This window comes from Pelophylax lessonae (assembly GCF_965119305.1).
Source record: "Pelophylax lessonae genome assembly, chromosome: 2".
Taxonomy (NCBI): domain Eukaryota; kingdom Metazoa; phylum Chordata; class Amphibia; order Anura; family Ranidae; genus Pelophylax; species Pelophylax lessonae.
The window spans coordinates 493,493,546-493,514,528 of NC_138769.1; the positions used below are offsets into that span (position 1 = coordinate 493,493,546).

At 44.3% G+C, this 20,983-nt stretch overlaps 1 protein-coding gene across 1 annotated transcript in view; it reads left to right on the forward strand.

Moving 5' to 3' along the window:
* The window catches only part of ABCC4 (ATP binding cassette subfamily C member 4 (PEL blood group)), a gene marked incomplete at its 5' end in the record, with an annotated part of 504,496 nt that overhangs the window by 238,803 nt on the left and 244,710 nt on the right, over positions 1–20,983 (forward strand). Inside the window, one exon of the mRNA XM_082245314.1 lies at positions 5,196–5,342. Within this exon, the coding sequence (XP_082101440.1) occupies positions 5,196–5,342 (147 nt within the window). The remainder of the gene's footprint in view (positions 1–5,195; positions 5,343–20,983) is intronic.

Sequence of the window (20,983 nt, forward strand, 5' to 3'; positions counted from 1 at the left end):
CACAACTTAAATATATGGTAATTGATCACACAAATGACGATGTGGAAATTGAGAACTTAATTTAAGAAAACAGAAAGTTATTTGGATTCACTGATTAGATACTTTGAGCCCCAAGGGTTTACACTCTGTTTTTTTATTTCTATTTACTTTTGTAGAAAATGTGTTTACAATATTTTTTTATTCTTTTTTTAATTTTTGTGAGATATATATAATATACACTGCTCAAAAAAATGAAAGGAACACATTGAAAACACATCAGCTCTCAATGGGAAAAATATTCTGGATATCTATACTGATATGGAATGATTAATGTGTTAGGAACGAAAAGGATGCCACATTGTTTGATGGAAAAGAAAATTAACAACCTACAGAGGGCTAAATTCAAAAACATCCCGAAAATTAAAGTGAAAAAATGATGCAGCAGGCTAGTCCATTTTGCTGAAATTTAATTGCAGCAACTCAAGAATGGTACTCAGTAGATAGTATGGCAACCACATGCTTGTACAGGGAGTGCAGAATTATTAGGCAAATGAGTATTTTTGAGGATTAATTTTATTATTGAACAACCATGTTCTCAATGAACCCCAAAAACTCATTAATATCAAAGCTGACTATTTTTGGAAGTAGTTTTTAGTTTGTTTTTAGTTTTAGCTATTTTAGGGGGATATCTGTGTGTGCAGGTGACTATTACTGTGCATAATTATTAGGCAACTTAACAAAAAACAAATATACAGTATACCCATTTCAATTATTTATTTTTACCAGTGAAACCAATATAACATCTCAACATTCACAAATATACATTTCTGACATTCAAAAACAAAACAAAAACAAATCAGTGACCAATATAGCCACCTTTCTTTGCAAGGACACTCAAAAGCCTGCCAACCATGGATTCTGTCAGTGTTTTCATCTGTTCACCATCAACATTGCGTGCAGCAGCAACCACAGCCTCCCAGACACTGTTCAGAGAGGTGTACTGTTTTCCCTCCTTATAAATCTCACATTTGATGATGGACCACAGGTTCTCAATGGGGTTCAGATCAGGGGAACAAGGAGGCCATGTCATTAGCTTTTCTTCTTTTATACCCTTTCTTGCCAGCCACGCTGTGGAGTACTTGGACGCGTGTGATGGAGCATTGTCCTGCATGAAAATCATGTTTTTCTTGAAGGATGCAGACTTCTTCCTGTACCACTGCTTGAAGAAGGTGTCTTCCAGAAACTGGCAGTAGGACTGGGAGTTGAGCTTGACTCCATCCTCAACCCGAAAAGGCCCCACAAGCTCATCTTTGATGATACCAGCCCAAACCAGTACTCCACCTCCACCTTGCTGGCGTCTGAGTCGGACTGGAGCGCTCTGCCCTTTACCAATCCAGCCACGGGCCCATCCATCTGGCCCATCAAGACTCACTCTCTTTTCATCAGTCCATAAAACCTTTGAAAAATCAGTCTTGAGATATTTCTTGGCCCAGTCTTGACGTTTCAGCTTGTGTGTCTTGTTCAGTGGTGGTCGTCTTTCAGCCTTTCCTACCTTGGCCATGTCTCTGAGTATTGCACACCTTGTGCTTTTGGGCACTCCAGTGATGTTGCAACTCTGAAATATGGCCAAACTGGTGGCAAGTGGCATCTTGGCAGCTGCACGCTTGACTTTTCTCAGTTCATGGGCTGTTATTTTGCGCCTTGGTTTTTCCACACGCTTCTTGCGACCCTGTTGACTATTTTGAATGAAATGCTTGATTGTTCGATGATCACGCTTCAGAAGCTTTGCAATTTTAAGAGTGCTGCATCCCTCTGCAAGATATCTCACTATTTTTGACTTTTCTGAGCCTGTCAAGTCCTTCTTTTGACCCATTTTGCCCAAGGAAAGGAAGTTGCCTAATAATTATGCACACCTGATATAGGGTGTTGATGTCATTAGACCACACCCCTTCTCATTACAGAGATGCACATCACCTAATATGCTTAATTGGTAGTAGGCTTTCGAGCCTATACAGCTTGGAGTAAGACAACATGCATAAAGAGGATGATGTGGTCAAAATACTAATTTGCCTAATAATTCTGCACTCCCTGTATGCATGCCTGACAATGTCAGAGCATGATCTAATGAAATGGATGGTGTCCTGGGGTATTTCCATCCAGATCTGGACCAGGGCATCACTTAGCTCCTGAACAGACTGAGGTGCAACCTGGTGGCGTCGGATGGACTAAAACATAATGTCCCAGAGGTGTTCTACTGGATTTAGGTCAGACGAGCATGGGAACCATATAATGTTATAAATTCCTTCATCCTCCAGGAACTGGCTGCATACTCTCGCCACATGAGGCCAGGTATTGTGCATCAGGAGGAACCCAGATCCCACTGCACCAGCTTGGGGTCTGACAATGGGTCCAAAGATTTCATCCTGATACCTAATGGCAGTCAGGGTGCCGATGTCTAGCCTGTAGAAGTCTGTGCTTCCCTCCATGGATATGCCTCCCCAGACCATCACTGACCCACCACCAAAAACCAGTCATGCTGAAGGGTGTTGCATACAGCATAACATTCTCTACGACTTCGCCAGACCCTTTTACATCTGGCACATGTTCTCAGGGTGAACTTGCTCTCATCTGTGAAAAGCACAGGGTGCCATTGGCGGACCTGCCAATTCTGGTGTTCAGTGCCAATCAAGCTCCACAGTGCCGAGCAGTGAGAACAGGGCCCACTAGAGGATGTCAGGCCCTCAGGCCACCCTCATGAAGCCTGTTTCTGATTGTTTGGTCAGAGACATTCACACCAGTGGCCTGCTGGATTTCATTTTGTAGGGCTTATCCTGTTCCTCCAACAAAGGAGCATATACCGGTCCTGCTGATGGGTTAAGGACCTTCCATGGCCCTGTCCAGCTCTTCTAAAGTAACTACCTATCTCCTGTAATCTCCCCCATGCTCTTGAGACTGTGCTGGGAGACACAGCAAACCTTCTGGCAATGGCATGTATTGATGTGCCATCCTGGAGAAGTTGGACTGCCTGTGCAACCTCTATAGGGTCCAGGTATCGCCTCATGCTACCAGTAGTGACACTGACCCTAGCCAATTGCAAAACTAGTGAAAAACAGTTAGCAAAGATGAGTAGGGAAAAAAAGGTCAGTTGCCTCCACCTGTAAAACAATTCCTGTTTTGGGGATCATCTCATTGTTGCCCATTTAGTGCACCTGTTGTTAATTTGTTACACCGAAGCAGCTGAACCTGAATAACAACCCCCTCTGCTACTTTACCGACCAGATCACTATTTCATGAGTTTAATTGACTTGATGCTATACTCTAATTAAAAAGTGTTCCTTTAATTTTTTTTGTGCAGTGTGTGTGTGTGTGTGTGTGTGTGTATATATATATATATATATATATATATATATATATATATATGTGTATATATATATATATATATATATATATATATATATATATATATATATATATATATATATATATATAAATAAATAAATGTGTGTGTGTGTATATATATATATATATATATATATATATATATATATATATATATAAATGTGTGTGTATATATGTAGATAGATCATATATTTTTTTTTCTATGTGTGTGTGTATATATATATATATACTTACTTTATTTTATTAAAATGAAATTGGTTTAGGATCAGATCGAAACCTGTAGTTATACTTGGATTTGATTTTGCTTTTCATCTTGGTTGAGGTTTTCTTTTTTTTTTTTCGTGATAACCGATGCCCTTCCAATAGTATCCTCATGAAGTGTAGAGAATTTGCTACACCTGATGGTTTTTAATTTCACCACTATATTTATAATATGTTAAATATTTTGTGATCTATTATTGATTTATTGGTTGATCGGTTCAAATTTGAAGTCATAGGTTTCTATGCCAAGATGCACATGCATCCCTTTTCTCTTATTGCGATATTGGTATGTTTTATGCAAAATAAAAACATACTGACTAAAATGTGTATGTCATAAGTAGAATAAAAAAACATATGAAATGTGGCTGCCTTTACCATGCATTAGGTTGGAGAACATATAATAAATACAGTATCTCACAAAAGTGGGTACACCCCTCACATTTTTGTCATTTTTTTATTATATCTTTTGTGACAACACTAAGTGAAATTGTTCAGTTTGGGCCCAATTTGCCATTTGCCCTCCCCTGTGTCATGTGACTCGTTAGTTTTACAAGGTCTCAGGTGTGAATGGGGAGCAGGTGTGTTAAATTTGGTGTTCTCGCTCTCACTCACATACTGGTCACTGGAAGTTCAGCATGGCACCTCATGGCAAAGAACTCTCTGAGGATCTAAAAAAAAAGAATGGTTGCTCTACATAAAAATGGCCTAGGCTATAAGAAGTTTGCCAAGACCCTGAAACTGAGCTACAGCACGGGTGCCAAGACCATACAGTGGTTTAACAGGAAAAGTTCCACTCAAAACAGGCTGCCAGCACTGGGGAGCTACAGTTCATTAAGGGAGCCATGAATGCCAACATGTACTGTGACATACTGAAGCATAGCATGATCCCCTCCCTTTGGAGACTGCGCCGCAGGGCAGCATTCCAACATAACGACTCCAAACACCCCTCCACTGCCTTGCTAAAGAAGCTCAGGGTAAATGTGATGGACTGGCTAAGCATGTCTCCACACCTAAACCCTATTGAGCATCTGTGGGACATCATCAAATGCAAAGTGGAAGAGCGCAAGGTCTCTAACATCCACCAGCTCCCTGATGTCATGGAGGAGTGGAAGAGGACTCCAGTTGCAACCTGTGAAGTTCGGGTGAACTCCATGCCCAAGAGGGTTAAGGCAGTGCTTGAAAATAATGGTGGCCACACAAAATATTGACAATTTGGGCCCAATTTGGACATTTTAACTTGGAGGTGTACTCACTTTTGTTGCCAGCAGTTTAGACATTAATGGCTGTGTGTTATTTTTGAGGGGACAGAAAATTTACATTATTATACAAGCTGTACACTCACTACTTTATATTGTAGCAAAGTGTCATTTATTAAGTGTTGTCACATGAAAAGATATAATAAAATATTTACAGAAATGTGAGGGGTGTACTCACTTTTGTGAAATACTGTTTGTTGAATCTTTGTGCTTTTTTAAATAAAGATTTAGCCTGTCACATATTGCAGTACTGTTGCTCCTTATATGTGAAGTACATGACATATTTGTGTATGTTTTCAGGTTTAACTGTGGCTACCATCATATTTGGGATTCTGCGTAGCTTACTGGTGTTTCAAGTCCTTGTGTCTGCTGCTCAGGCTTTGCACAACCAAATGTTCCAGTCACTCCTGCGTGCACCGGTGTTGTTTTTCGACAGGAACCCAATTGGTAAGTTTGTACCTTTTTTTTTTTTTTTTAGCTGTTCGGTAAAGGAAACCTTGTCGCATGAAAACTGAACTCTAGGCAAATGGTAAACACACAGCTATTTTCTGTATTTTTTTGCCTTCATTGAAGGACAAGGGAAGACTTGTATTTCAGGTTATACTGTGGGATACTGGTCATCAAAAAAACTTTAGGCCAGTCCAGGACAACCCCTCCCATTATCAGCATGCCTCAGTTTTTTAGATGCACTTCATCTCTATAGCTCTGTTGTGTTAAAGCGGTTGTAAAGTCTCATCATCCAGCTGTCTCTCCTCCCCCCCCCCTCTCTATCTCCCTCCTTGCCTTTCAGCTTCAGAGTCTGTGTGTGATCCATCTCCTCCGTGCCCTTCCCCTCCCCCCGCTATAGCTGTAAAATTACTACTGAGAAATCCTGTAATCCTCTCTCTTATAGGAAAATATAATTTGTAGTATCTGTGTGTTCTTTTTAATTATTCTGCAAAATATCTTCTTTTACAACGTCGTTGGGCGCTCACATGACTTCCCACCACTCTCCTTCCCCGATCTGAGCGCTACAGCAGGAGGGGCTAGGATTCCCTGCTGACGTCAGCAGGGAGGAGAGCGGATGGGAAGTCACATGAGCGCCTAGCGGCACTGTAAATAAGGTATTTTGTGGAATAATTAAAAAAAAAAAAAAAAAACACATACTGCACATTATATCTTCCTGTAAGAGAGGGGATTGCAGGATTTCTCAGTAGTAATTTTACAGCTATAGCTGCGGGAGGGGCAGGAAGGAGATAAATCACACACAGACTCCTGAGCTGAGAGGCAGGAGGGGGATAGAGTAGAGAAAGCTGGATGACAGAGTCACGTAAACTGACCATGGTATCATGGATCAGCAGCCATGATTACCATGTTTAGTTTACATAGGAGGACACAGAAACGGGCAGGATCAACCAGGTTTTTTTTTTTATAACCTAGAGAGGGACTAATGACAAAGCACGAGCACTATGCTGTGTATCTTGCTTTAAAGGATCAGGATCATATTTTTTTTTTTTTTTTTTTTGGGTTACAACCACTTTTAGACTAACTAATTTTTTTGCTAGCAACTTTTTAGTGGGATTTTCTTCTTCAGTCAATATTCTTTACATTGCTGTTCTGGCTTTGTATTTCACCATCTGTATGTGGCTCAGACAGGCCATCACTCAAGCTTACGGTTTCATGGATTGGGTTCCACCCTTTCCCCTCAAGGTGCACTCTGCCTGATCTGCCAGTGCATTCTGGACTTTTCAGTGTCAAGCAACTGCAGTGCATTCGAAAAGTATTCACAGCACTTCAAGTTTTCCATGTTTTGTTATGTTACAACCTTATTCCAAATTGGCTTAAATTCATCATTTTCCTCGAAAGTCTACAAACAATACCCCATAATGACAACATGAAAGTTGTTTGAAATCTTTACAAAATCATTAAAACAAAAAAAAAAAAGAAAATCAAGTGTACATAGGTATTCACAACCTTTGCCATGGCACTCCAAATTGAGTTCAGGTGCATCCTGTTTCCACTGATCATCCTTGGGATGTTTCTACATCTTGATTGGAGGCCACCTGTGGTAAATTTATTTGATTGGACATGATTTGGAAAGACACTCACCTGTCTATATAAGGTCCCACAGTTAGCAGAGCACAAACCAAGCCATGAAGTCCAAGTAATTGTCTGTAGACCTCCGAGACAGGATTGTATCGAGGTACAGATTTAGGGAAGGGTACAGAAACTTTTCTGCAGCATTGAAGGTCCCAATGAGCAGAGTTGCCTCCATCATTCGTAAATAGAAGTAGTTTGGAACCACAAGGACTCTTTCTAGAGCAGGCTGCCCGGCCAAACTGAGGGATCAGGGGAGAAGGGCCTTAGTCAGGGAGGTTAACAAGAACCCCATGGTCACTCTGATATGATAGAACACCAGCGTTTCTCTGTGAAGAGGGGACAACCTTCCAGAAGAACAACCATCTCTGGAGCACTCCACAAATCAGGCCTGTATGGTAGAGTTGCCAGACGGAAGCCACTCCTCCGTAAAAGGCACATGACAGCCTGCCTGGAGTTTGCCAAAAGGCACCTGAAGGACTCTCCGAGTACGAGAAACACAATTCTCTGGTCTAATGAATCAAAGATTGAACACTTTGGCCTGAATAGCAAGTGTCATGTCTGGAGGAAACCAGGCACTGCTCATCACCTAGCCAATACAATTCCTACAGTAAAGCATGGTGGTGGCAGCATCATGCTGTGGGGATGATTTCCAGCAGCAGGAACAGGTAGACTAGTCAGGATTAGGGAAAGATAAATGCAGCAATGTACAGACACATCCTTGATGAAATCCTGCTTCAGAGTGCTCTGGACCCCAGACTTGGGCAAAGGTTCATCTTCCAACAGGACAACAACCCTAAGTACACAGTCAAGATAACAAAGGAGTGGCTAAGGGACATCTCTGTGAATGTCCTTGAGTGGCCCACCTAGAGCCCAGACTTGAACCTGATTGAACGGTCACTCTATCCTACACTCTTTAACTCATATCTTCAACCTCTCCCTCTCCACTGGCATCTTCCCCAGCTCTCTAAAACATGCGCTAGTAACTCCCATACCAAAGAAAGCCTCACTAGACCCCACCAATCTTAATAACGTAAGACCCATCTCCTTACTCCCTTTTGCTTCCAAACTCCTTGAACGTTTAGTCTACAACCGCCTGAGCAAGCACCTCATTGAGAATAACCTCCTTGATCCCCTTCAGTCTGGATTTTGCCGGCAACACTCCACAGAAACTTCTCTCCTAAAACTTACAAATGACTTAACAGCTAAAACCAATGGTCACTACTCAATACTCTTACTTTTGGACCTCTCTGCTGCCTTTGATACTGTTGACCACCCCCTCCTTCTCAAAAAACTCAGTTTGCTCAGTCTCCATGGCTGTGCTCTCCATTGGTTCGAATCTTACCTATCTCACCGCACCTTCAGTGTCACTTACAATTCCACTTACTCCCCTGCAACTCCTCTTACAGATGGGGTCCCCTCAAGGTTCTGTCCTTGGACCGCTACTATTCTCAATCTATACCTCCTCCCTGGGTCAGCTAATAGCCTCCCATGGCTTTCACTACCATTTCTATGCTGATGACACCCAAATCTACCTCTCTACCCCTCAGCTCACCCCATCAGTCTCCTCCCGCATCACTGATCTACTAACAGACATATCAGCCTAGATGTCTCACCACTTCCTCAAACTGAATCTATCTAAAAATTAGCTCATATTTCCTCCTCCACGTGCCCCTTCCCCGGAATTCTCTGTCAAGATCAATGGAACAACTATCAGTCCTTCCACACATGCCAGGGTGCTAGGGGTAACCCTGGACTCTGCACTGTCCTTTCAGGCTCACATCCAATCCTTGTCCAAATCATGCCGCCTTAACCTCCGCAACATCGCTAGAATATGGCCCTTTTTAACCAATGACACCACCAAGCTTTTAATTCACGCCCTGATTATCTCTCGCCTCGACTATTGCAACTCCCTCCTTATTGGATTACCCTTACATAGATTATCCCCCCTTCAATCCATAATGAATGCTGCTGCAAGACTTATCCACCTTACCAACCGTTCAGTGTCCTCCACCCATCTCTGCCAATCCCTTCACTGGCTTCCACTCACCCAACGAATAAAATTCACTGTGCTAACAATAGTTTACAAAGCCATCCACAACTCTGCCCCCAGCTACATCACTAGCCTGATCTCAAAATATCAACCAAGCCACTCTCTTCAGTCCTCCCAAGACCTCCTGCTCTCTAGCTCCCTTGTCGCCTCTTCCCATGCTCGCCTCCAGGATTTCTCCAGAGCTTCTCCCATTCTTTGTAACTCTCTATCCCAATATGTCCGACTGTCCCCTAATCTATCCATCTTCAGACGATCCCTGAAAACTCTTCTCTTTAACCACTTGCCTACAGTGCACTTTCACCCCCTTCCTGCCCAGACTGATTTTCAGCTTTCAGCGCTCTCAATAATGTAATGACAATTACTCAGTCATGCAATGCATTTTTCTTTGTTTCTGTCATAAAATTTAGCAAATGAGTAATTTTTCTTCACAAATTTTGGCCAAAATTTATACTGCTACTTATCTTTGGTAAAAATAACCCAAATAAGTATATATTTTCTCTGTCGCTCATTGACAGACGTAGTCCTCATTGATTCAACACACTCGGGTTATGCTGCCCTCTACAGGAGTAGGACTAGACAGGAAAGAAAACACTCTGGCCACACCTTAGGGGCAGTCCCAGAGGGTATATCCTCTCTCTCTCTCTGCTACAGCAAATCAGTTTTTTTCTGTCTAGTTAGGAGTAAGGACCTAGATACCTTGCTGGGATCTTCGGTCCTGGCAGGATTTTTTTCTTAGAAAAGATTTTTTAGACAGCTTTTTTCTCCAGTGTTCCTGTGAGATCTTCAAGCAAGAAAGCTGAACTGGGTGACGGGCTGGATGTTGAGATCCAGTGGTCACCCCAGTTCAGCCTACGAGCGCGTGCAGGCCATAGCTCCGCGCTGGGTCGGCCGCGACATAGTCCCACTGGACGGGGACTGACCCTGCGAGTTAAACGTCTCGCCGAAACGCCTAAGACCATGAGTCACGGCGTTCGTACTGGTCGACAGCCCTCCCTCCTCGGTGGAGAGGGGTACTGTCAGGAGTTGGCGCCCGCCTGGTTCCGGTATGGTGAGTAGTATGTTCCCCCTTTCCCCCTGACGGGTCTTGTGGTGAACGCGGGCCCCTTGCTGTAATGGTAAGGATGGGTCTTCCCTCTATCCTATAACATGTCACAGATCCCCCTGTTTGAGTGTGATTTTTGTGAACAAAAAGCCAGGAGGCTTGGTTTGGGAGCTGACAATCTAATTGCAAAGATGTTAAAATGATGAAGTCAGTGGCAGTACTAGAACTTTACTGTGATAGTATAAAGTATCCTACCTGTCAGAAGCCACAGGGCGATGTCTATATATGTATACTGCATTCCAGATCATTCCTCCAGCTAAGCAGATGCCTCCCAACGGCCACGGACCGCATACGGCCCGCCAGGGTCCGGTACCGCCGACCACGCTGACCACCATGAGGGTGAAGGGTTGTGAGGCCGAGATCCTTCTGCAGACATGCCGCTATTCTGTGCAGGCCGCCGCCATTGTCTGGTAGATCGCACGAGGCCGCCATTTTGGCGTAGCCTCGTGTCTCCAGCATGGGGGCGGCCATGTTTGAGGTGACTCAAACACCTCGTGGAGCTAGGGGAGGCGCCGGAAGGCGTGCAGAGGGGCGGAGCCGCCTCCTTTCTTCCCGGGAAGCCAGCCAAAAGACTTCCTGTCTGTTCTAGACAATGCTGAAACAAGTTGCAGTTGAAACTCTGAGCATCAAGTGGTGAGCCCTGGGGTCTATCTCTCTCTCTCGCTCTATAGGGGTCCCTAAGCAGGTACACTGAGGGGCTTTGTGGCGCTGGGGGTCTGAAAAAAAAAAAAAAAAAAGAAAAAAGTGGTTTTATTTTTTTTTGGCAAATTGATTTTTTCCGGGTAGCATCTGGAATTATCATGGACCCTGCCACACAAGTACCCCCACCTGTTTCCCTCGAGGGGGCCGCGGGACCCGCCGGTGCACAGAGTATGGATGCATTTACAGCAGTTTTGGAGTCTTTGGTGGCTCGGGTGGAGACGGCCTGTCAGGAACAGGGGTCAAGAAAGCGACCCCCGCCTACCCCTATTTCATCTGATACTTCAGATTCAGATTCTGAGATGGTCATTGCAGCTGCAGGTCCCTCTGCAGGGGCTGTTGTCTCAGGTAAAGTTCCCTCAGACAGTGAGGAGGACGTTCATGCTTCCGCCATAATTCAGGAAGAAGCATTGGTGGACGCACTAGTTGTGGCGGTGCGGGAAACCTTAAGACTTGAGGTTTTACCGGCAGAGGCAACTGAAACAGAGATTCCCTTTGGTACTAACAAACCCACCAAAACGGTGAAGGTTTTTCCTGTACCCAAGTGTTTTGGTAATAAAATTAAAGAAGAATGGAAGCATTCTAAGTGTACCTTTACTATTTCCAAGCGCATTGCTAGACGCTATCCGTTTGAGGAATCCCTCATTAATAAATGGACGGTACCACCAGTGGTGGATCCACCTATTTCCAGACTGAATAAAGCCACGGTTATTCCGGTGGAGGACGCTTCTTCCTTTAAGGATCCGGTGGATAGGGTCAGCCTTTAGACAAGTAATTGTCATTGGTTTAGTGTCTCAGACATTAACGGAATGGGCGAGATTGGTGCGCCAGGACCTGAAGGGGAAAGATATCCCCCAGGTGACATCTGATTTGATGGAACAGATTATACAAGGACTACAGTTTATCTGTGACGCAGCCCTGGATGCTACCCCCCTATTAGGGCATGCATCTATGTCAGCGGTAATCCTCAGACGTGTGCTGTGGTTAAAATGCTGGTCAGCGGACCTAGGTTCCAAAAAGACCTTGACGAATCTCCCCTTTCAGGGGAATCGCCTATTTGGGGCCACCCTAGATGAGATCATTAAGGATGCCACTGGGGGCAAAAGCACTTTTTTGCCACAGGCTGCTAAAGGACCTCGTAACAAGCGGGGACCTTTCTTTACTGCCCATAAAGGGTTCGTTCGCTCAGCTGGAGCAAGCGGGAAGGGCAAGACTCCTCCAGGAGGGTTCAAGAAGGGCTGGTCGGACAGACAAAAGACCGACTCAGCCAAACCTGAAGCAAAGGATTACACAGCCTGAAGGTGCGCCCCCACCCGGCTTGAGGGTGGGGGGACGTCTTCACCGGTATTCAGGGCATTAGATCGAGCATCGACCACTGCTACCGATGCGACTCTTCCCTTCCAACATATAAGTACTACAGGGAGCGGTAGTTACCGTTCCCTGAACAGATCATTTTCTTTACCTTTTCCAAAGATTAGCCTCAGTTCCCCACAAGAATCGGATCCGGTTGAACAGACAGACCGAGGAGCCTCTAGCCGGGTGACTTCGGTCCCTGTGGTTCAACCAGGAGAAATCACCACTCCTGATAGGAATCAGGTGTCTGATAAATGTGTGGGAACAGAGAACGATCAGACTTTGTTGGATGGCCGGGGCCAGATAGCTCTAGGGCAGCCTGGTTCGGATCCAGTCAGCGCCAGTTGTCCTGGAAATTCTAGGATGGCCTCTTCAAGCCGGTCTGGCCGACTTGGACATGCTAGTCGCGGACGTTCCTTGGGAACTTCTTCTCAGAGAGGGTCTGTGGTCTCAAGGACCGATCTTCCATCGTGCTTTACAGTCGCTGGTTTTAATGGCCTGGCCATTGAGACCCAGGTACTGAAGGACAGAGGTTTGTCAGCTTCAGTTATTCCTACTCTAATTAAGGCAAGGAAAGCGACTTCCAGCAAGGTCTATTATCGCACATGGAAGACTTATATCGCGTGGTGCGAATCGTTAGGAATTCCTCCACGTACCTATTCGGTGACCCGAATATTGGCCTTTCTGCAAAAGGGGGTTGAGCAGAAACTAGCCTTGAGCACCATCAAGGGTCAGGTTTCAGCATTAGCAATCTTCTTTCAGAAGCCTTTGGCTACAAAATCCTTGGTGCGGAATTTCATCCAGGGGGTGCGGCACCTGGCTCCACCAGTCCGCGCGCCCTTACCGCCTTGGGATCTTAATTTGGTTTTGTCGGTTCTGCAGAAACCTCCCTTTGAAAACATCAGGGAGATTCCCTTGCTGACTTTATCCCAGAAGGTAGCCTTCTTAGTGGCTATCACTTCTGCACGCAGGGTGTCAGAACTGGCTGCATTGTCATGCCAGTCCCCATACTTAGTGATTCATAGGGATAAGGTAGTTCTTCATCCTAAGCCATCCTTTCTTCCAAAGGTGGTTTCAGACTTTCATCTGAATGAAGATATTGTACTACCTTCCTTGTGTCCTCAGCCCAATCATCATCGGGAACATGCGTTGCATTCCTTGGATGTGGTTCGGGCAATCAGGGTATACCTGAAAGCTACGGAATCGTTCCGTAAGACGGATTCACTTTTTGTGATCATGGATGGCCCCAGAAAGGGGTTGCCTGCATCTGCCGTGACTATCTCCAAATGGATTAGACAGACGGTGGTACAGGCTTATTCTATTAAGGGTCGGAGTCCTCCGTTCCCTGTTAGGGCGCACTCCACTCGAGCGCTCAGTACTTCCTGGGCCTTCCGCCATCAGGCGTCAGTGGTCCAGGTATGTAAGGCGGCCACCTGGTCGTCGGTACATACCTTTACAAAATTTTATAAGATTGATGTGATGGCATCAGCGGATGCCTCATTTGGCCGCAAGGTTTTGCAGGCCGCAATTTGAGGAGACCGGTGGTCTACCTCGAGGGTTTTTTTCTGTTGGAATTTTCTGTTGAGTCTCATCTTTGATGAGCATTGAAGACTTCTAGTTGGCACCGGTTGGGCCTTCTAGATTGGATTTAATTTCCATTTTCCCACCCCTCATTTGTGGTACTGCTTTGAGACGTCCCGAGTGTGTTGAATCAACGAGGACTACGTCTGTCAATGAGCGACAGAGAAAAATGGATTTTTGTAAGATCTTACCGTAAAATCCTTTTCTCTTAAGCTCATTGACAGACGTAGTACCCGCCCCTCTATTTTGAGTTGGGTTGGGTTAAATTCTCTAAACACTGCTTTGTGACATAACTGATTTGCTGTAGCAGAGAGAGAGAGGATATACCCTCTGGGACTGCCCCTAAGGTGTGGCCAGAGTGTTTTCTTTCCTGTCTAGTCCTACTCCTGTAGAGGGCAGCATAACCCAAGTGTGTTGAATCAACGAGGACTACGTCTGTCAATGAGCTTAAGAGAAAAGGATTTTACGGTAAGATCTTACAAAAATCCATTTATTTGGTCTTTGTGAAAGTTATAGAGTCCACAAGTTATGGTGCTAATCATTGAAAATGTATCACACTTGATCACACCTGATGTACTGAAGGCCTATCTCATTTCTTGAGACACTAAAAAGTCAGGAAAGTACAAATACCCCCCAAATGACCCCTTTTTTTGGAAAGTAGACATTCCAAGGTATTTAATAAGGGGCATAGTGAGTTTTTTGAAGTTGTAATTTTTTCCCACCACTCTTTGCAAAATGAAGATTTTTTTTTTTTTTTTTACAAATTGACGTATTAACAGGTTATTTCTCTCACACAGCATATGTATACTTGCAACTACACCCCAAAACACATTCTATTACTCCTCCTGAGTATGGCGATACCACATTTGTGAGAGTTTTTCACAGCCTGGCCACATACAGAGGCCTAACATCCAAGTAGCACCGTCTGGCATTCTAGGAGCACAAATTACACATATAATTTCTTGACAACCTATCGCACTTTTGAAGGCCCTGGAGCACCAGGACAATGGAAACCCCCATAAAATGACTCCATTTTGGAAAGCAAACAGCCCAACGTATAATTTTTGAGGCATAATGAGTCTTTTGACTATGTCATTTTTTTCCACAAGTTTTTGGAAAATGTGGAAAGAAATAGAGAAAACGCATTTTTTTTTTACACAAAGCTGTCCATTTATGCAATATTTCTAACACATAGCATGTACATAGCAAAAATTGCACCCCAAAATACATTCTGCTATTCCTCCTGAGTATGGTGATACCACATGTGTAACACTTTTTACACAGCCTAGCCACATACAGAGGCCTAACATCCAAGTAGCACTTTTCACAAAGTTGTCCATTTATCCACTTTAAGACTGGGCCTATTTTTGACACTTGGTGTTTACAAGCTAAAATCATTTTTTTTGCTAGAAAACTACTTAGAACCCCCAAACATTATATATTTTTTTTTAGCAGAGACCCTAGAGAATAAAATGGAGATCGTTGCAATATTTTTTATCACACCATATTTGCGCAGCAGTCTTCCAAATGCAATTTTTTTTGAAAAAAATTCACTTTTTTTAACTAAAAAATAAAAAAACAGTAAATGTAGCACAATTTTTTCCCATAATGTGAAAGATAATGTTACGCCGAGTAATTAGATACCCAACATGTCATGCTTCAAAATTGCGCATGCTCACAGAATGGCGCCATACATTGGTACTTAAAAATCCCCATAGGCAACATTTTAAAAATTTCTGCAGGTTACCAGCTTAGAGTTACAGAGGAGTTCTATGGCTCAAATTATTGCTCTCGCTCTAACGATCGCAGAGATACCTCACATGGTTTAAACACCATTTACATATGTGGGCGGGACTTGCGTATGCGTTTGCTTCTGCGCGCGAGCTAACTGGGACAGGGCGCTTTAATTTTTTTTTTTTCCTATTTATTTTATTTATTATTTTTTTATTTTTACACAGTTTAAAAAAAAATATGTTTTGATCATTTTTATTCCTAATACAAGGAATGTAAACATCCCTTGTAATAGAAATAGGCATGACAGGTCCTCTTTATTGTGAGATCTGGGGTCAAAAAGACCTCACACCTCACAACTACACTAAAAAAGAAAAAAAAAAAATTGTTGAAAAAGGAAAAAAAAAGCGTCCCTTTAAACCGGTTGCTAGGCAACGACTTTTGACGTAGCTCCGGTCCTCCAAGACCATAGAGTCGAGTGAGGGCCATCTTGAGGGCTGGGAAAACGTCTGGGACGCGGCGGGAGGGGGGGCACCACTTCCCCTGCATGTAAGGGTAATTCCGCGGCGAATGGCCGACGCATATAGTCGTTAGGCGGTCGGTAAGTGGTTGCATGTATATGGCAAACAGGTGATGATGACTGATTGGGTGACAGGTGACGATGACTGATTGGGTGACAGGAGACGCTGACTGATGGGGTGACAGGTGACGATGACTGATGGGGAGACAGGCGACGATGACTGATGGGGTGACAGGCGACGATGACTGATGGGGTGACAGGTGACGATGACTGATGGGGTGACAGGTGACGATGACTGATGGGGTGACAGGTGACGATGACTGATGGGGTGACAGGTGACGATGACTGTTGAGGTGACAGATGACGATGATTGATGAGGTGACAAGTGACGATGATTGATGGGGTGACAAGTGACGATCACTGATGGGGTGACAAGTGACGATCACTGATGGGGTGACAAGTGACGATCACTGATGGGGTGACAAGTGACGATGATTGATGGGGTGACAGGTGACGGTGATTGATGGGGTGACAGGTGACGGGCGATGGTCACCGATGGGTGACAGGTGACAGGAGATGGTGCACGGCGGTACTGATGGCAGTCTCTGGTGACAGGTGCACTTTAGGCTATGTTCACATGTCAGCGTAGCGATCGCGGGCAGAATCACTGCGATTCTGCCCGCGATCCAGAAATCATTGCAAATGGCGGGACGCCTGTGATTTGCAATAGCACCCCAAACACTCTTGTACCTTTTTTGGGCGTCATGCGTTGTTTGCGCGATGTTACCGCGATTCGGCAGGTGGAAATCGCGGCAACATCGCACAGCGTTTGGGGTGCTATTGCAAATCACGGGCAACGCACAGGCGTCCCGCAATTTGCAATGATTTCCGGATCGCGGGCAGAATCGCAGTGATTCTGCCCGCGATCGCTACGCTCACATGTGAACGTAGCCTTATGGGTGTCAATTTCTGGGCACTGATGAGGTGACTGTTGGGTGACAGGTGCAATTGGGGGGGGGGGGGCTGAGGACTGTGTGGGGACCTTTTATTTGTGTGATTTTACTTTGACAGGTGTACAGAGCAGTAACTCACTGTTTCTAGCTCTGCTCCCCTCATACTGGAAACTATGTGAGGGGAGAAGAGCTAGTAACAGTGAGTTACTGCTCTGTGTTTACATTTTGTGATCGGCTGTGAATGGATTCACAGCCGATCACCTAGTGACTGTTTACTACTGCCGGTGACTAGCTGTGTTCCTAGGGAACACAGAGCCACCGACATGACCGCGCTCCCGATCGCGCATGCGCGGTCATCTTCCGGGCTTTGCGATTGTGATCGGCTGTGTCATTGGAACACAGCCGATCACGTGGGAAACAGCCATGCCCATTGGCTGTTTCCCCCCTGCCGGTGACAGGGTGTGTCCCAGAACAATGGCCGCGCCGTCATTTGACGGCGGGCGGGCGGCAAGTGGTTAAAGAAGCCTACCCGGCTACTAACTAATAACACTGTTTCACTTGCTCCATCAGCTCATCCCCCACAGCTATTGCCTTTTGTAGCAATTGACCCTCCCTTTTAGATTGTAAGCTCTAATGAGCAGGGCTCTCTGATTCCTTTTGTTCCAAATTGTATAGTAACTGTAATGTCTGCCTTCATTTTGTTAAGCGCTGCGCAAACTGTTGGCGCTATATAAATCCTGTATAATAATAATAATAATAAAAACATCCCTGGAGAGATCTGAAAATGGCTGTGCATCGACGCTCCCCATCCAACCTGGTGGAGCTTGAGAGGTCCTGCAAAGAAGAATGGGTGAAACTCCCCAAAAATAGGTGCGCCAACCTTGTAGCATCATACTCAAAAAGACTCGAGGCTGTAATTGGTTCCAAATTTGCTACAACAAAGTTTTGAGCAAAGGCTATGCATACTTATGTACATTTTCTTTTTTTTTTTTAATAAACTTGAAAAGATTTCAAACCAACTTCTATCGCATTGTCATTATGGGGTATTGTTTGTAGAATTTTGAGGACAATAATGCATTTAATCCCTTTTGGAATAAGACTGTAACATAACAAAATAAGGAAAAAGTGAAGCGCTGTGAATAATTTCTAGATGAACTGTTTTTCACAAATTTGCAAAGTTTTCTGGTGTTCTACTCACACATTCCCTAAGTTCTGCTAGGTGGACGTGGTAGCCTTATCTGATTTCAACTTTGGGCATAAGATCCTTCAATTGGCTTTTTGAACTGCAGGCAGTCTCCAGTTGTCTATTTTTCCTTGGATCTGTTAGGGGTTGTTTGCTCCATTACCCACCCATCAGTTGGACTGCTGTTATACACCCCAACAGTTTAGGGCTTTCTATGTCCCTCAATGAATGGGAAATAAAATAGGATTTTTTGTAGTGACCATAAAATCCTTTATTTGGAGTCCATTTAGGAACACAGGTCCCTCCCCTCTATGTATATTATCATACTCTCATTACTACTTTACTACTGTTTTTGTTAGTGGGATTGGTTATCCTGGGCTTGCCTACAGTGTTTTGTTTGGCAATGTTCAATCTTCTTGTCAACTGCAGTATGACCTGAATGTTTAAGACTTCCTGTCAACTGCGAAAAAAGGATTTTCTATGAGTATTAAAATTGTTATAGTTATTTCCTGCTGTTAAACAGTATAGCTAGGTTTCCTCCCTGTCCCAGCTTATGGTCATGCTCCTTGTCTGCTGTTGTGCTTGCAGCACACCTTATTAGCTCAGAGTGTTGTCCCTACATGTCCCAGTCTGAATGCTACTGTACAGCTGATTAAAAGTAGTTTTCTATTACTGTATCTGACCCCATTGGGGATATTTTCCATCACTTCCTGTCCCTGTGACACTAATGCAAGAAATGATGGGTCCGGTGGTCACAGAGACAGGAAAGCTTAGATGGCAATAAAAACATTATCAGACATTCTAACTCTTTCTTTTTCTTAATTGTTTGTCTTAATTGTACAGTACAGGACACAGGCTCGATATGCATAGACTCTGGGTTATAGACTGCAGCCTTTAGGTGATTGGGCAATGGCAAATATTTTGGACACACCCACCTGTGCCCTGTGAATAGTCCTGCAGCCTCCTGGGACGTGTGGCTGCGGGCAGGGGTGGGATCTGAACTTCCACTCGGATTGCCTAGGTGATCCTTGAGGATAGAAATGGGTACCTCTCAAAACCAGGTACCTGCCCCCCCCCCCAAAAAAAAAGTGTGTACAAAAGTCGAAGCGAAAAAGCGGAGGAGGCAGAAAAGTGGAACTTCCCTTTTAAGGGATGAAGTTTTGCTTTAACTAGTCCCTATTTACTTTGAATTCAACTCTTCACTGCCTTCAACTGTAACAATAGAAACATTTTAATCAGAATTGGTGCGAACTCACTAATACCTTAGGAACTATACCCAGACTCCATGCTGTTGGGACCGCCTGTAATATTGCTTCAGGCACTGGATCCTGCTTGGGTGCTCACCTCGGCACTTAGTGCAAAGCATGTAGTTATCCATAGGGTACTCTACAGGTCCAGGGCCATGCCTATGGTTCCCAGAACCTATGGTTGCTCCCCACTGCACTGTTACCACCATTTCCACCTAAAGCCCTTATAAGTTACCCTGGCCCTTCCTCCTGCATTTTTACATTAGGGCTTCTCTATAGAACAGTCGACACCTAGGTTCCTGTGCACCCTCCAATGGACAAGCTTACCTTGTTTCCACATCCTACTCTGTGAGTACCCCACAGGGGAAAACCCTCACTGATAACAGTAGCGGTAACCCACTGCAAGGGAATCACAGCAAAATCTCAGGCAAACATTCGCACTAATGATGGATTGCAAAAGCATTCAGACTACTTAGAGTGATGTTGCATCCTTTGCACTGCAGCATTCCATTAGAAGAGATGGACATTGAAAACTTCAAAGAAAATCTGGAATCATTGTTAGATGAGGCCTTAGAGGATTTCACAGCCCCAAATTTCCATACACCTGCTATGGCTTCATGCAATATCCTAGCCATTGCTCACTTCTGCTGTATTCAAAAGCCTTAATATAGCCACACTTGATTCTCCTCAAGCTCACTGTGCCCCTTTGGGTACTAGAGACTTGCATAATTTAAAAATACATTTCCCATTCATGAACAAATAAAATGGGCAACTTATGATTGGGTTTCTCCTGAAAAGGTTTTCACCTTGCAGAGCATCATTGTCAAGCTACAGTGGGTACGGAAAGTATTCAGACCCCCTTAAATTTTTCACTCTTTGTTATATTGCAGCCATTTGCTAAAATCATTTAGGTTCATTCTTCTTCCTCATGAATGTACACATAGCACCCCATACTGACAGAAAAACACAGAATTGTTGACATTGTTGCAGATTTATTAAAAAAGAAAAACTGAAATATCACATGGTCCTAAGTATTCAGACCCTTTGCTCAGTATTTAGTAGAAGCCCCCTTTTGATCTAATACAGCCAGGAGTCTTTTGGGGAAAGATGCAACAAGTCTTTCACACCTGGATTTGGGGATCCTCTGCCATTCCTCCTTGCAGTTCCTCTCCAGTTCTGTCAGGTTGGATGGTAAATGTTGGTGGACAGCCATTTTTAGGTCTCTCCAGAGATGCTCAATTGGGTTTAAGTCAGGGCTCTGGCTGGACCATTCAAGAACAGTCATGGAGTTGTTGTGAAGCCACTCCTTCGTTATTTTAGCTGTGTGCTTAGGGTCATTGTCTTGTTGGAAGGTAAACCTTCGGCCCAGTCTGAGGTCCAGAGCACTCTGGAGAAGGTTTTTGTCCAGGATATCCCTGTACTTGGCCGCATTCATCTTTCCCTCGATTGCAACCAGTCGTCCTGTCCCTGCAGCTGAAAAACACCCCCACAGCATGATGCTGCCACCACCATGCTTCACTGTTGGGACTATATTGGACAGGTGATGAGCAGTGCCTGGTTTTCTCCACACATACCGCTTAGAATTAAGGC